Source organism: Lytechinus pictus, chromosome 8 (assembly GCF_037042905.1).
Source record: "Lytechinus pictus isolate F3 Inbred chromosome 8, Lp3.0, whole genome shotgun sequence".
Classification (NCBI taxonomy): domain Eukaryota; kingdom Metazoa; phylum Echinodermata; class Echinoidea; order Temnopleuroida; family Toxopneustidae; genus Lytechinus; species Lytechinus pictus.
Genome location: NC_087252.1, coordinates 34816568 through 34835207, shown reverse-complemented (window position 1 = coordinate 34835207; position 18640 = coordinate 34816568). Strand labels below are relative to the sequence as shown.

At 35.7% G+C, this 18640-nt stretch overlaps 1 protein-coding gene across 1 annotated transcript in view; it reads right to left on the bottom strand.

Annotated features, from left to right (window-relative positions):
- The window catches only part of LOC129266484 (protein turtle homolog A-like), an 88648-nt gene that overhangs the window by 44140 nt on the left and 25868 nt on the right, over positions 1-18640 (bottom strand). The window contains exon 2 of the mRNA XM_054904339.2: positions 6727-7065. Within this exon, the coding sequence (XP_054760314.2) occupies positions 6727-7065 (339 nt within the window). The remainder of the gene's footprint in view (positions 1-6726; positions 7066-18640) is intronic.

Genomic DNA, 18640 nt, shown 5'->3' with positions numbered 1-18640 from the left:
ATTTTGCCACCCACACTGAAATTTCAACACTTAGTAAGCACAACATTTACCCTTTTTGTTCCAGCTGGACCTGAGGACATAACTGAATCTGAAGAAAAAGTTATATCAGACATCTCCAGCATTTTTTCACTAAGTTTTTATCATTTAAAGTACGTTTACATTTCATTTTTCATTTAATACTCGTTTCTCCACACTTTTCCCAAGCTTGACAATGATTAACAAAATGAAAATGAAGCCTAAGCCATTTCATGTAAATCACTGCTCGGTGTAAAACAAATACATGTATCGTCACGATGGCCTCGGTGTGTGGGGGAGAGGGGTGGGGCACAATGCACTCTTCGAAGTGTTTTGAGCAAGGAAACAAGTTATAAAAGGTTAAAAATATCTTTAAATCAATTTTACTAGCTAAATTGCACAATGTTCTTCAAGATTAAAGGTCAAGTCCACCCCAGAAAAATGTTGATTTGAATAGATAGAGAAAAATCAAATGAGCATAACGCTAAAAATTTCATCAAAATCAGATGTGAAATAAGAAAGGTATGACAATTTAAAGTTTCGCTTATTTTTCACAAAACAGTGATATGCACAATTCAGTGATATGCAAATGAGACAGTCAATGATGTCCTTCACTCACTATTTCTTTTGTTTTTTATTGTTTGAATTTTACAGATTTGACAATAAGGACCAACTTGACTGAACCACATATAATTAAACAATGCTAATTCCACATCTTCAGGGAGAAATTAATCGTATTTCACTTGACACCGAGGAGCAAATTCGAATATTTCATATTTCATATAATAAAATACAAAAGAAATAGTGAGTGGATGACGTCATCAGTCTCCTCATTTGCATACTGACCAGGATGTGCATATAACTGTTTTGTGAAATTAAGCAAAATTTTAGAATGTCATAACTTTCTTATTTTACATCCGATTTTGATGAAATTTTCTTTGTTATGCTTGTTTGATTTTTCTCTTTTACTTCAAATAAACTTTTTGTTGGGGTGGACTTGTCCTTTAAGGTCTACTTTTATTCGCATAACTATTTCAAAGTTCTGCGCAAATCATTTTTCACTAACTTTTCAAAAGTAAGTGGTGCTCACTCAAGTGGAAATATTTTTCGACAGTTATATCGTCATTTGCTTATATGGATCTCTCCCAATGTTAAAATGTGGAAAAATCACCAGAATATTACCAATTTATAATTTCACAGGATTTTTTTCTAAGTGTAAACTTTTTTTTGATACGCACTGTATAATGCATAGTGGGTATGTGCCGCGGAGGGGACCCCCATTATTACACTCAAATTTCCGTTCCAAGGCATAGCATTTTTGTCTTATTGAGAAAAAGAACAAAGAAAGCCGCTCCAAAGCATAGCATTTTCTTCTTATCGAGAAAAAAGAAATCCGCTCCAAGGCTTCGCATATTTTCCGTTACGCCGCTCCGGTCGCATTGATCTGCTACAATGAGCCGCAATTTTGGTGAAAAGCGGCCGCAGCGCTGTCCGACAATCACCTCTGCGCTAGCGCACCCGGCGCCCATGCCGCCGGGCCAGCTGCATTGTACGTTCCAGAGGGATGCATACGCACTCACACGGAGGCAACCCGTTCCAAGGACCCCCATTTTCACAAACATTTGTAGTTCCGAAGCCCAATCCGAGGACCCTCCTTTTTACAATAAGCCCGCTCCAAGGCCCCCGTTTTTTGTCTCACCCGCGACACATACCTACTACTTTTTTGGTTGATCCCCCCCCCCCCCCCGGAGTACAGATAAGGGATTGTGAGATGAACATATTAGGGCCGTCTGCACCATCCCGAGTTTTCAAATTAGCGCGCTATTTCTGATCCGGCAAATTATCCCGATCTGAACAATCTTGTGATTATTTGCAATAGAGACACAATTATCGTGCTAGTTCGTAGGATTAATCTTGAGATTGCAATCCCAAGTCAACGTGGGATTATTTGCAAAATAGCGCGCTATTTTACGAATTATCGCGCTAATTCGTAGGTGCAGACGCACTTGGGATTATTTATTCACGGCGTTAGACCATAATGCATCGATGCCTTGCTCGAGCAGGAATCGCTCTTCTTGCGATGGTGGAGACGGGTTTCTTGAATATCGAGATTAATCGCGAAGAGGGCCGATCGGGCTAAAATCTCGAGATTGAGCAAACTCGGGATGGTGCAGCACCGCCTATATAGACTTGTTGAAAGATAACTATGCACCAATAGTAGTCTAGTCTACTTCCATGTCAAACATATCAGTCAATCACTCATATTACCTACTCTAAACATTTTACATGAACTGTTCAAAACAGATAAATATTTTTACTGTATTCAAAAGCATTAATAAGATATCTCAATCCTAAGCTCAAACAAATCCACTCTCAAATCAGGTCAATCAATTGAATAAAAATATTGTCCATAAATTGTATCAAAACAATCCTACCATTTCTAATTTCTATTGATACTCACACGAGTAGAAACATTTCTTTTAAGAATTAATTTTTGAAGAATAGCCAACAGCACCCAATCTCAGTGTTTCTCCACAACCCAGTTACACAAAGCATACAATTGATTATTTGCACAATGGATTTCATATAATGATGTAATCAAAGACAACATTATGATTGATTGCTAAGCTTTGTGTTACAGGCAACCTGATGATTATGTTACAAATAATAATTGATACCTTTTCAGCTCAAGTATTTGTAAACATAACCTCATTCTAGCTTGTCAGCAAGAGATAAAAATGTCTTTGCTTTATAAACAAGAGATTAAAAGTATTTTGTATCAGAAAATGTGAATGAACTTGGCAAGTGAATACTCATTGAACAGCAAGAATACCTCCATTGTTCATTCAACAATATAGTGTTCATTTACAACTGTATACACAGGGAGTTGGTATACATGTGTCCATAGTGCTAGACTAATATGTTTTTGACACTAGCAAAAATTTCCTTAACCCCCCTCCCCCCATATAGGTGGGGCTAAATGGCAATTTGGTATAGGGTTCTTCAAAATCCCATTTCCTTTTCACACAGCGTTTTATGCAAAGTGGGCTAAACCGCACACTGGATTATTTCACCCTGCAAAATAGCAGGGTTAGTGGAGTAATTGCGGTGCTTAGAGTGAATGTCCGGGGTTAAGATCACTAGTGTGAAAGGAAATTCAGCCAAGCCACAGTGGGTGCACGACGCACAGTATGCCCTTGGGGCAAACGAGCCAGCCAATCATGAATGGTTACCACATGTCCACGTTTACATAATTTTATGTTGGAAAGGCAAGCATTTCTTTTGCCGAGGTTAGACAAATTTGACCGGTGTAAAAAGGTAAAAATACCAGCTTATATATGCTTACATTTAAGAATGTTAATACTGAAACATTGCATACACTTCCTCTTACTTTTCCTTTTATATATTTTCTTGAATTTTTCATTAATTTCTCTCATCATTAGTTTGACACTATATACTTGACTTTCAAAATGACAGTGTAACAATAAAACATCCTCTGAGTACAAGTAGACTACATCCTAAATGACGTCTCAAATGTTTCTAAGATAGGGTGAAATATATTTCTGATTTTAAGCTATTTAGTATTTTGAATACCCTTTCACAACAAGCGTGTACATGAGTCACCCAGCCATGAAAAACAATCTGTTTCGCTTTTGTCCATTTTGTATTTGGTAGACCCCATTCTCATTACCGCCCTAAAACTAGTTTACTGGTAACTAGTAATAGTGGAAACTAGTTTACTGGTAACTAGTAATAGTGGAAACTAGTTTACTGGTAAGTAGTAATAGTGGAAACTAGTTTAACAAAGCGGTATTGGAAGCGATCTTCCAAACCAGTTCGTTCTTCGGGAAGATCTTCGCACATATTGAGCGCGCTACTATACACACTGTGTGTAGAATTCTACGCTGCGGTTTCAAATTATGCGAAAAACATGTCACCCACCCCCCCCCCCACTAAGAGCGTTCCCATAGCAACAAGAACCGTTTTTCCAGTATGTTTTAGAAAGTATAATGAGAACAGTGTCATAGTTCAACCACCCCTTCCTGTCTAGGGTCTGCAACAACAAAAAGGAAAGTTCACCTTGAGAAAAACTTATTGTAAAAATAGCATAAAAATAGTGAAAAAAAATATTGGTGAAGAATTGAGGAAAATCCATCATAGATTGAAATAATTATTAGAATTTGTTTTTATTTGTGATGTCATGGGTGAGCAGCTTCCCACATATCATGAATCTAAAAATCACTGAAATGTCATTTTCTCAAAAATTTGAAAAATGGTTTTATTGTACTTCAGTATATCAACTTAGAAATTGTTTCACATCCGCACCTAAAAGTAGAATTTAGTCATCATAAAATGATTGCAATTCATGCATTCTTATATGACATATCGGACAGGTGCTTGTATATGACGTCCCAAATCCAAAAACTTAAATTTCTAAATAAACAACTTTCTAATAATCTTTAATGGATTTTCCTCAAACCTTCAGCATTACTTTTTATTTTTTCTGGAATTTTACAACAAACTTATTGTCAGGGTGAATTTCCCGTTTAAATGAACAGATATTCAATAATTTGGGCCTTTTGGGGCCCATATTTCCTGAGTACCTGTAGGCAGGCAACATGCTTTGACTGTTATGAATGGAATACTTTCTGGTAATTAATTCCATGTATTCTTCAGACTATACGTGAGAAGATAAGAATTAGAAGCACTTTAGTTCACCTCTCATCATTATTAATGCAATAGGAGGGGGCGTCACTGGAGGGATATATTGAAAGAATTCAAGTGATAAAACGTGGGTGTGCATTGACTGTAAAGTCAGTACAAACTATAAAGTTAAAGAATAAGCTATACAGTATTAAAGAGGACCATAAAATTAAATGCCGTGAAAATGTCATATAAAAAGAAAAGTTGTTTTCTTACAAAGTTTTGTATCTTATGTAAGTTCACTGTGTGGGTGTAGAATCACTTGTTAAACCAGATGCAAAAATGGATTATCTCAGTAAACAAGACTATAATGAAATAACTACAGTCCGACCTCTCTTATCCGGACACGTTGGGACCAGCACCAATCCGGATAAGGGATTTATCCGGATAAGGGATTTATCCGGATCTGGGAGACCCAATATTAAATACACGCAGCTGCTGCCTCAGCTCCCCAACGGCGGTAGCTACACTTTATCTATTATAGTGGGCGCGCGTACATACAGTATTCACTGCTGTATTTTTACGGAAATGAAATCGATCGATGGCCAAAACTGTTGGATAATTTACCTGCTAAAATGGTTGAGGTATACATCGAGCATACCTCGAAAGAAAGAGAATGACTCAATGAAACAAAGTTTTACGATTAGATGATCGTGGCGGGTATCGCAGCCCCGATCGCAGCTTCGCAATGTCAGCAATTGTTATACTGACTGTAGGCTCAAACATGATAGATGGCGCTGTCCGTATTGAGGCCTAGAGTGTTAGCTAGCGAGACATGTTGTTGTTTTTCTTGGGAAACAAAAAGAGAACGTGATAAAATGTTTGCGCTGCGCCCTGATTTACTGGAAAATTGTCCTGCCTAAGTTCTTCCTGTGATTTGGGTGAGATGTTTTCATGAAAAATAATGTTGTTGTATGTAGACTATATTGGAAAATATATACGTGTAATCAAAATGAGTTTGCGTATAGGATTGAGTTTAGATTGAAATCTCATTTCCTCACGTACTAGATTGAATTGAAAAAAAAAATCTCGGCAAGTGTGCGTCCGGATAATAGAGAGATCCGGATAAGGGGAGGCCGGATAAGAGAGGTTGGACTGTAATAACAAAGAAGTTTTCATAAAGTTTGAAAAAGAATTCAGTTTCAAAGATATATCAATATCAAACTATTGTTAATATCACATTCCATTATCTAACTATTATTCAGGTAGGATCTGTCTTTAACAGAATGTAATTAAGAGAGCAACCATGGAAAAGACTCATTACCATCAATAAATCAATGTAAGCCTATCCATCTTTTTGTTTTCTATTTATTCATTTGCTATTCAATATATCAAATCGCTGTTATCCGAATAAAAAGTCTTAGACATAAACAAGTACCTCTCTTCTATCTTATCAACGGCCTTAATATACTTCTCAAATCTTATAATATAAGGTCTTATCTACTTAAAATAATAAATAGCATTTTTTGATATGATAGAATAATTTTGATTAGCGCATATCTTCTTTTTTTAATGAGAGCACCGTTAAAAACCAAACAACAACCACATCTCCAGTAATTACACTTTGGCCTAACGAGCTCCCCATGCTGACAATATCCTTCCTCTGTCGTAAAGTCAACAACGTCACATTTAGTATTCGCCTTCTTTCCTTCTTCTGAGTTTCCAAATTGCCATTTTTGCTTTCTCAAATATAACCTTTGCGTAACCACCTACATGTAACACATGTATGTGTTTTTCTTTTAATTGAAAACAGTAGAAAGATTGATTTAGTATGGAACTTATATTTTGTACAGAAATAAGCATGAAACCAGCCTTCATGTTCGAATACATGTTTACCCAAAAGCCTCAAAGACTGTTTATAATTATATATGGGCTACCATCATGTGCTTAAAAGCATTTTGTGATTGACACGTCTTGCACATCAGTACATTCATAACAATGATTAGTTGAAGCTTGGGACACACAAGCAAAGTTTTAAATTGAAAAACAAAGCAAAACAATGTTTACCTAAAATGGTCAAGTTTACAAAAGTTCCATTTCCGATGGTCGACTCTTCCCCCAACACGATGAGCTGGCACTCGTAGATACCGGCGTCAGCAGCGGTCACATTGGCCATGAGCAGCGATGCCCCGCCCTCCACCAGAGAGACACGCCTCTCATAGGCGGGGTTAATGATAGGGTCCGTGGAGTCAAAGATAACATACAATGGCAGCGCGGTACCTTGGCGTTTCCATTGCAGAACATAGAGAGCAATAGGAAAGTCAGGAGCTGGTGTTGGTAGAACTTGATCACATGGAAAAGTCACATTATCACCACCACGAGCCTCGATGACGATAGCTTCTGAAACTGTTGAAAAAAAAAGTGTCAAAATTAATCAAGAGAGACCAGTATTAGTATGTATTATAAAGTACCCAACTACTCCTCAAATACATAAAATTTCACTTATTGTTTAATATATCCCATCCCATATACTTGTGTACTTGGCTATGATATAGTAAGTATAAAAAAAAAGTTTCCACTTTGAAAAAATCCTATAAACTTATATATTTGTAATTTCCTGAATATTTTTCTACATGATACAGGTCTCTTTGATCGTGGAGGTAAAAAAGAATGGAATTTCATCTCACTCATATCATTTGAAGCCACGTTTGATGCCAAAATATGTCAGGCATGTGTTTCATTGGATTTTTCTTGCAGATTGTAGATGAAAGATTTGTACCTAACAACAGACTTTAATATCGGCAAGATACAATAGGAAATATGCTTTTGTAATGATTTTACTTTTCGCTGCCTCTGGTCAGATATGAGAAGCAGACACATTGCTAACTTTTTACAGGGCAAAGTAAAAATTATTGTTGAAGTATAATTTGAAATTACTCAACTGTGACACATAACACAACAGATACATATATTCACTCAAACTAATTTTATTTTTGGCATGTCGAAGTGTGTGGTAATCTGTCAAATGTTTATTTAAAAAATAGTCGAAATTCTGAGGGTTTTTTACATTTTGAAACTGTTATCATACAATATTTCGCTTAATTTTAGGACATAATATGCCTGTGAGATATATTTCATCATAAATAATATCCACATTTTGTGATCAAATAAATTTGGAAATATTCCTAATCATCTATTTCAACACGAATCACTTTTCAGTTTTCCCATGAAACTGGCAGGATCGCAGGACACCACCAAAGGCTACGGTGCCACTGTGTAATATTCTTTTATACTTCTTTAGAAATCGGAAGCTATATGAATTAATTTGCATTTCATTGTTACTCCATCCTTTTATTCTACCATGCTTTAAATGAATGTTGATATGTCAGTATCTGGAAAGGTTGTAGCCGAATCTTTCTACTTTATAAGTGAGCACCACTTTTTGAAAAGTTTTTGAAAATGATTAAAGCAGAAATTGGAAATAGTTTTTATGGTTAAAGGTCACATTAATCATGAAGAACACATGGTTTTAGCTCAGAAGATTCATTTGAAGACATCTTCAACCCATCTTACTTTTCCTTGACAAAAAACACTCCCTTGAGGGCCACTGCCCCCCCCCCCCTCCCACACACACACATACACCTAGACCATCTTCATGATATCTGATTTACATATTTGAATTTGATTTTTTGTTATTTTATTTATTACCAAATATCACTGTCAGGTACAATTACAAGGAATAGTACATCACATATAAACAAAACGTTTGGTAATTGGAGCTAACATAATATAGCAAGGTGCTAATCGAGGTTAGCCCCAAATAATGTCATTATCATAGTTTAAACAATAATTTTAACTAAATCTCAATATTGTACATCAAATTCAAATTCATATTGCAATTTATATAGCAATCATTTGCATGAAATTAAAAAGGATAGATATTTATTCTTTTCTTATTAATTGTCAAGCCTTGTAAAGTGTTAAAGGAGAATGAAACCCTTGAAACCAGCTGAATCCATATCAAAGAGAAACATCTAAGAAACATATTGTTGAAAGTTTGAGGAAGATTGAATGAATAATAAGAAAGTTATGAGCATTTGAATATTGAGATCACTAATGCCATGTAGATCCTCCCATTGGCAATGCGACCAAGATCTGTGATGTCACACACGTACAACTCCCTCATTACTTTAGTACTTATTTCACTTATATTCTCACTTTTATAGAGTCTATCACAAGGTGAGGTGTTCTCTTTATGAGAGGACAAGTACAGAGGTTTCACAACATTATATCATTGATGAGTCGTTTGTCATATGATTAGAATGAGCAAAAAGAGATGTTTTGGGGTATATTTTCAGTGTCCAAATGGGGAGAGTTGTTCATCTGTGACATCATAGATCTTGGTCGCATTGCCAATTGGAGGATCTCCATAGCATTAGTGATCTCGACATTAAAATGCTCATAACTCTTCTATTGCTAGTCCTATTTTACTCAAACTTTTGTTGATCTTATTCTTTGATTTTTCTGCTTTCACAAAAGCTAACTTGCTCCAAGAGTTTCATTCTCCTTTAAAAAACAAATGAATGAAAATCAGTATGCCATACTATAGTGTCCATGTATCTTTCTTTCTCTCTCTCTCTTGCAATTTTTACAATAATCAATTCTTTGTACATCAGAGATGGAGCCTCAGAGTAATATTAGGCCCACTTATCGACGTAGACTTGAGATTTTGTCTATTGGGCTTTTTGCTTTCTACATTTATAATGTCAGTGAGTCATTTATAGACTGCAATGGCTCAAACTCAGATCAGTGGCATAGAATGATGCAATCACAGACTTCATACCCTACTATGCAAATGTAATTGTTGCGGTTACACATAGTAAAAAGCTTTCATTTTCTGAGATGATGGCACTACTACTAATTACCTTTTCAAGTATCAAGAGTCTTAATTACAAATTGATTAAATTTCTTAGTCACCAGTATCTCATTTGGATATTTTGCATAACATGAATATCTATACATGTATGTTATTGGTATTCCACATATATTTGACAATGGCAATTGCAAGTTTACTTTCAGTACTTTTTACTATAGTAGAGGAATTTGGATCTATGCATTATTCCTTCAATGATATTGTTTTTGTTTTTTTACACAATATGAATATTAAAAGGTTTTCTTTTCTCTAGTTACTACATACTGTATACACTAGCATATGCTCTATATGTATTTTGTTAAAATTTGACTCAGATTTACATGGATTAGATTCTGACTTCCTATAGGTTTTTTTTTAGGGGTGTACTATTGAGTTTGATTTTGTGAAATAGTATTTAACAATGTTTTTTTTTTTGCCTCAATTAGTCAATAGCCATTATTGTTTTCTGACTTCTGTTAATTCAAATAAACCATTCATGTACAGAGTAGCATTTCCAACCATCAATTGATGTCAGGATTAGTGTTAGTGTTGGATCGACTTTTTTTTTACAGCAGAACGGCATTAGAATCCTGTCTTGGGACAAATCACACTGGACATTGAGTTTCCAGTATGTGGTTTCATGGACCTAGTAGGTCCATGGTGATTTGGACCATTTTGGTAAACTCAGATTAGGTGTTGGAGCTGTGTATAAATGGCAATCTCAATTGGCCCTGAAGGGACATCGCATATAGACCAATTCGTGAATATTCACGACAAAATTGGCAACGAAATTCACGACGTCGCCAATTTCGTCGTCAATTTGAATATTCACGACGTCGTTAATTTTGTCTTGAATAATTCGCGACAAAATTGGCGACGTCGTGAATTTTGTCGCCAATTTCGTCGTGAATATTCGCGATTTGGTCTATATGCGATGTCCCTTTAGGGCCACCATACAATTGGGCTTCAATTGCCAAGAACAGCACAAACACACAAACTAAAACTCATCTCCTTGTACAGTGGAGTCATGTAATAGGTCCATGGTGGAGTGTATCTACATACTGACTGAGCAGGAAGACCCAAGCAGGAAGACCAATGTGAGGGGAGAAGTGAAGGGGGAAGGGAGGAGGGGAAGAGGAGAGGGGATGCATTGAAGATGGAGTAATATCATAAAGTGATTATAAGCAGATGTCCAAATCTCCTTCTGGTCATATACTATTCTACATCTCAAACAAAGGGGTGATTTTAGGCAGGAAATTAGATAGAAAATTGCTAACACCTTGCAACACCAAAATAGATGTGGCGACTCCATCTTTGTAGTACAGCATCGAAATGACCAGTGGGGTACTAGGATGGTATAGCAATGGTGATGATGATTATGTTGATGTTGATGATGGAGATAAGGATGAGGAGTAGGAGGAGGAAGAGGAGAAGGATAATGATCATCATCACGATGATGATAATGATGATGATGATGATTATCATGATGATGATGATTATGATGATGATGATGATGATAATAATGATGATGATGATGACGATGATGATAACAATGATGACGATGACGATGATGATGATGATGATGATATTGATGGTGATACTAATGGAGATGATGATAAACATCATAATTATGATATAAGTGATAATAATGACACTCCCATTGACTATGGAAATTTGAGAGGGACATTCATGACCATGTATACATTCTTGTAAACATTAACATCAAAACAAGTTACAAATTAAACTTTACAGGGTTCAAACATTCAGCAAATATATTATTTTGGACCCCCACTCTTGCTCATTCTACAAAGGATATTTAGTTATTAAACAGATTGCCCTCCCCTGGTGCCCAGATCTTTCTCCATACAGTCTGATGTCTGTTTCACAACTTCTTTCATATTTTTGTTCCTGTTTAATGATCCAAAACTTTCTTTCAATATATATATCGAGACAAAGAATTTCACCAAGATACAACTATATATTTGCATTAGGTGATATAGCAACACACGCGATAAGCACACCCCCTTTTGAAATCCACACGCGACTTGATTAGAGTTAGCCTAAGCATATTAGAGGTTTTTTCTTTATAGTAATGAAAAGAATTAGGTTGCAAATATTTGTAAACAAGCCAATCAGGCTAATAACATTTAGTCCATAAAACATGTCATATTAAACTCTTTCCCTTGCAATCCTTTACAACACAATCAAACAAATAAAGATTAAATATAGTTGACACAAAATTATTTTTTTTTTTTAATTGTGCTATGATTAAATAAAAATCATCAAGCACTACATCTGAAGAACGAAAAATTTGACAAAATATAAATAATAAAGTGGAAAGAAATGTTCCTTTCTCAAAAAAAAAGTCAATTTTTTTGGAGTCCATGGTTTAGAGATTTCTCATCAAAAATAAGATTATTGTAATTATAGGGTTGTCTAATTTAATACTGGAGCAAGGGATGAACTAAATTTCCAATGTAAGTGAAATAGGAAAAATCCACATTAGCGATTCCCTTTAAACTGTCTGTATGTATGACAATACATCTTTGAGGTTTGAATGGGATAAAGGGGTAGGACAGAAAAGAGACCTCCCCTGGTCTTTACAGGGGGGCATGGGCTTTCCATAGGCTCTAACAAATCAGTTATGATGAATGAGGGATCTTCATTGCTTTATCACATTTGTTATCACCTTGCTTTATATTCAGATGCACAAATATGGCAGATGTGAGTGTATACAATGAAAAGATCTGGGATAAATTTTGATCAATAAGATATGTGCATGAGACTGAATGTCAGTACAGAGGATACTTCAACATTCTGAATGCTAAATATAATGTACATTTCAATGTCATTTTCAAGTCCCTGTTTTAATTTTGGAAGCAAAATGCTATTATTTATTATCCCAAAACCAAGGTGATAGTACAGGGCAAGACCTTCATATTTACGATGTAGGCCTATGAGTTTGTATTTCAAATGGTAACAAAGACATAAGACTTTCCTATAATACATGGATTAAAAATTCAGATTGAGTTTTCACAGAAACCTCAATTTTACACATGTAGGCCTACATATAGGCCAAGGTCTATATGGGTAACAACAGCAACAAAAAATAAACCTCTTAATATAAACAAAATAAAATGCTATATCACTTAGTTCTGCATCTTTCTGCCGGCTCTGATAGTCTCAACAGCTTGACTCAAATAATATTTTTGTTTGGGCCAAGGACTGACTCCATCACTCATCAAGTTCAATTGAGTGTTAAACAGGTCAAAACTTTGACTGACCAAAAAAATAAAATCCCAAATCACAATCACTTGTCAATGCCTTGCATATGATGAAGGAAAATATACATGAAAAATGGAAATAATCAGAATTAGAGACTCAAACAGTGTTCATATGTTTGCAATTAACATTGAACTATAAGAGTATTCCCAGTCTACCAGTTTCATCTATAGTTTGAATTGGTTTTTATAGGGACACGACACGGGAGGTCTCGACATGTTTCTTTTATTCAGATCCATTTCTTAAGCTTTTCATTTCATTTTTTACTAATAATAGCAGATAGACTTTTAGAGTTATATTTAAAGCAGACTTTCATGTCAATATTTTGTTTGGCTGACAACAGGATATTGCACCTGTTAAGGGATTCTTTCTTCCTCAATTTATTATATTTTTACTTTTATATTTCATTGTCTTTATTCTATTCGTTTTCTCATTCTTTAAAATATGTCATTGTTTTTCTAGTTATCAATTTATTTATTTACTTTATTTTCACATGTACTTATTCTTCTTATTTATGTTCACTTACAAATTTATTCATTCCACCCCCCCCCCCTTTTTTTTGGGGGGGGCGGGGCATCAATTCTCATGTAGCAAGACCATAATCAAGTATGTTTCCTTTAAAACAATTAAACTTTCTTTCATTCTCTCACAACATTTCAGGTAAAGCTTTCTATACAACTGGTTTCGAAAACAATTTCCACTTCAGGCCTAATACATCCATTCCAGTAGCAAAAGCAAACTGTGCATAAATCAAATGCAAGGCCTGAAATGAACAAAGGGGATACATTGTGTATCTACATCACTACACTCAATTAAATTTCAACTAAGTCCACTCCAATGCCCTACTACCCCCAGACCAAACTCCTCAAAATCATTCTACATTTCCCAACATGGTGAAAACACCAAAAATCAAGAACAAATACTGTAAGTAGGTGCTGAAAGCAACATTTACAAAGCAACTCTTTCATTGATAAACCAGTTTACACAATGTCTTTACACAACTAAATCTTTCAGGGGTTGTGTACTGCTGCATGGTTACAATTGTATAGTAACAACCCTTCCAGGAGGAGAGGCTGTTTTTCTGGTAATTTCACTCCAAATATACTGGAGGCATCGGATGAGTACAATTCTTTTTGTATTCAAACTTAAAAGGAACCATAGACAGAGCTTGTTTTCAATTCATTAACATCAAGGGAAGGGTATTGCAAGTCATAACTCCTGAATAATAAGAATTTAGTTATGGGTAACAATTTGGTGTTTATGAGGGGAACATTGCACCCCTCCATAGTCAGAGGGAGTGTGTAGAGGATCAGTAGAGGGGTAAAACATGGAGCAGAGGGGGTCTCTTTTGTAATGAAACCCTCATGTTTCCTCTGAGCAGGATTTGCAACTACCCCTTTAAAGTGTCAATCAAATCACAGACAATGAATACTCATGTTGCCCCAATCAGAGCCCTTTTGTATTTTACACATAGATTTTCCTATTGTAAAAAGACCCCAATCTTTTAATTTCAACTCGATGGACAAACAATACAAATTGAAGGCAATGAATGTTTCACAGGTTTTCTTTCTGAAAATTTTTATAATTCTGCAAGTTTACTTTGATGAGGAAGACAACCCAAATAAAACCTTTCAATATATTTTGTAATCTATTACAGCTCATGACCACCCCCCCCCCCCCTCTTCTTGCTCTCCTTTATTTCTCTCCATAGAGCTCTATACAGCTCATGACCACCCCCACCCCCCTCTTCTTGCTCTCCTATATTTTCTCTCAATAGAGTATGTATGGCTGATCCTTCCTCCCTACTACTAGAGTACTTCATTTCACAATGCATGCAACCAAACAATAGTGAACAAGTATTAACCCCCCTGGATGGAAAGTTAAACCTTTCTAGCCTAGGCCTAACGCTCCAGAGGACACCCATGGGTAGCAATACCTGTTTCACATTTTGAAAGATGCAGGCCAAGCGTGCATGACGACATGGCTGAGGATTTTGGTAAATTCATATTGCTTCTTTCTTTAATACAGATCTCTCTTTGCTTTTTCTAGATCGTTTTGATCTTTAGACATGAGTGTAAGCCTATCCCTTTATCTCCTGTCCCTCTTTCTCTCTCACTCTCTCTCCCTCTGTCTCTCACTCACTCTCTATTCCTCCATTCCTCTCTGTACCTAATTCCCTTCTATTTCAGTCATATTATCATCTGTTGATCTTTTTTATGCGAGCAAATATCATTTCTTTGTCAGTTTTGTGTCCCCTTTGAAATTTGAGCTGAATCCTGAAAAAGATCATTTTCACTATGGATTCTTCCAATCCAACACACACAATACAAATACATCAATAAAGAGATCATAACCATTATCCAGAATTCTTTCCAAACTCATTCATCTTCTTTATGAAGGGCTCAAAAAGAGATAAATGAAACACAATGAGCTGCTATAAATATTAGTGATGAGAGTTTTTCACCTAAGATGACCTTTAACCTAGCCCTAGAGGTTTTTTATTGAGGAGGGGGAGAGATAATAATTGGGATAAAGAGGTTATTCTCACCATTAACCTGTAAGAAATGATGCCGAATTAGGTAGAGAAGTATATACCTCAGAATGATTTATGTGACTAGCTCGTGAGTGATTTAAAGGTTTGCTCATTTATTCATCTCCAAGCATTGATCAAACCAGGGACGTGAGAGGGCCTCTCACATCCCCGAACTAGGCTATATAGAAAGATGATAACTTACTGTCTTGCAGGGAGTCCCCTATGTGGACCCAGTTTATGGCTAAATGAGTATACATATGTATATGTAGGCTATAGTCCTAGTTATAAAACTTTATCAACTTTTCTTTATTTTTTTTCAAATACACAGAAAGTTTGCTACCACCTTAAACAATGCTTCTACATTCATCATGCAACCAGATGTTCCATCATAAAACCCATAGTGATTAGTAGGACTGATTAGTCTCAAGTGATCTTTAGGACCTAAATTACTTCTTCAATATTTGAAAAATAACATTTTTTTATTAAAAATATATGAAATCATAAAGAACCACAGATTTTGAATCATAATTCAATTACTAATACTTCTTGGCCCGAATTCACAAAGGTGGTTTTGAAAACCCACGGTTGAGTCCATGGTTTATGCAGATTTCCTGCATAAATTACGCTTATTCATGAGTCCACTCTTCAAACAGTGGACTCATGAATGAAATAGCGTTTCTAACCATAGTAACAGGCGCCAATTTGGCGCACTGTGACAAAAGCGCGCATAAGAATTTGACATTTTTATACACGTGCCAGATACGCGCTAAATTAAGCATAATTTATACAGGAAATCTGCATGAACCATGGACTCAACCGTGGGTTTTCAAAACCACCTTTGTGAATTCGGGCCATTATGGGTGAGAATCAATAGAGAGGGTGGTTTTTCAAAGCAGCTTGAATATTAATGTTATGATTATTATTATCATTATCATGCATTGTAACTTGTACTAAGTACAAAATTTTTTAGCATTTAATAGAAAAGACAAGGCATACATGTAGATTAGTGGGAGGGGCCGGAGCAAAAGTATTATTGTCAGAAAAAGAATACGACTAGTATGAGTGGTGATATTTACAATTATAAAATCTGTACAAATTTATCTGAGAAAATATTTCTGTTTATTAAATTTCAACGGGTCTACATGGAGGCCTGTATGTAAATGAAAAACTAACATTGCAATCAAATTGCTACAATATTTTTTCTATCTGATAGAAGAGAATGATAGGGGTTGGCAGTTTGTATTTGAATTGGCTGCAAATGGACCTACATGTAAATGTAACATGCAAACGTTTTTATCTATCTAAACCACCCAAGGGTTCATTACATGCCGCCGCGCACAGAAAAATCAAGCCATAGAAGTCGTGTGTTATGGACCCAAGAAGTGAGATCCCAGCACACGCGACCCACTAGTTAGAAATCCACTGCCAAACGCGATTCGTGGTGTGAGGTTAGTATACTAATACTAACCTTGCAATACGTGTGAGTGTATCTAAACCAGCTTTCAAAAAAAAAAAAAAAAAAAAAAACAGTAGGTCTACATACTGAAACCTTAAAAACTTTCTTTGATATTGATGATGTCCTTCTACAGTTATATGATGAATATTTGCTGTTTTCTGTAGGGTAGGCCTACATGTAAAAATGATTAAATTAATGCAAAAAAATCTGAAATGTACTCTAATGAATTATTAAATTTGAATTTTGAATTTGCAAAAAACACATGTCAAATTTATAGGCTTAGCTGCATGCATTATATTTAGCAAAAATTAAGGAGAGTACTGAGTAAAATACTACATGATTCTGGCTTTATCAACACAGTTTGAATAAATGAACCAAGACCAAAAAAGCCACAACTTCCAACACCGCTGGGTATTAACCATGGACCTACTACAAATGCTTTATCAAAATGAGAATAATCAATTTATATTTGGGACGATAAAAGTCAAGTCATTCAACTTTTGGACCCTGCATGATATAGGGATTGGTTTGAGTTCTTCATTGAGTACTGTACTATCTATAGTCCTAGGGAAATCAATAAGTAAGGGCTCTGTCTCAGGTGAATATTTTAAATGTAGGTTTATTTATTGATTGATGGGTACATGCATGAAATACATGCAGGCCGACATGTGTACACATACATTTATGCACAATCACATTTTATTTCAGTTGTACTTGTCATACAGGGTTTATAACTAACTACATGTACATATATTGTTTTTCTTGTACCTGTCCTACACTGTACATGTACATACACATATGAATATAAACCATTTATAAGGGATGAGAAGGGTTTCAGTGTCTCCTTCCCCCCCCCCCCCCATCCTACCACACTCCAGGCCCCCCCCCCCCCCCCCGTTTCATAAAGAGTTGCAACTGTTGTAACTTTGCCATTATGGCAACTACCATGGTAACCTTGATTTTGATTGGCTGCTGAGCGATGTTGCCATGGTACATTGTAGTTGCCATAATGGCAAACTTACAACAGTTGTAATTCTTTATGAAACGGGGCCCCTGGTGGGTGTTTCATAAAGCTGTTCGTAAGTTACATGTACAAGTGACTATATGAACGACTGGTGATGCTTTCTTACCGTAAACTACACATGTACATGTACATACAAGATTTTCATTGGTGTTTAGTTCTTAAGAAGGATCACTAGTTGCCCGTAAAGTTGCTCATCACTTACAAAGAGCTTTATGAAACACCCAACAAGGGCCAGTTTCATGAAGCTGTTCGTAAGTTAAGAGTGACTTTAAGACTTTACCTTTCTTGTGGTAAATAATGTTCATTGGTGATTATTTAGCATGTAAGAAAGGTTCACCAGTCGTTCTTAAAGTCGCTCTTAACATATGAACAGCTTTATGAAACACTCACCAGGTAACATTTTGCTTTACACTGTGCTTTTTATATAGCACATCAATCTTCTGAAAATTTATAATTGACCTCAAAACCAATGTGTGAGCCAAATTTCATGAAAATTGGTTTAAAAATGATGAAGTAGTGTGAGCCGCAAGAGTTTTAGCCAATTTTCGAAATATAATACCTTGTACCATGGCAACATGATTTTCGACACACTAAAAAATATGTCTTGTACATCTTTACCTCAAGACCAATGTGTGTGCCAAAATTTCATGAGAATTGTTTAAAAATTGAGGAAGTGGTTCAAAGTGCAAGATTTGCAATGGACCGACTGTACAATGATTCCTACATGTATGTACCCCCTTCAAACTTCATTTGGCAGGGGTATAATAATAAAAT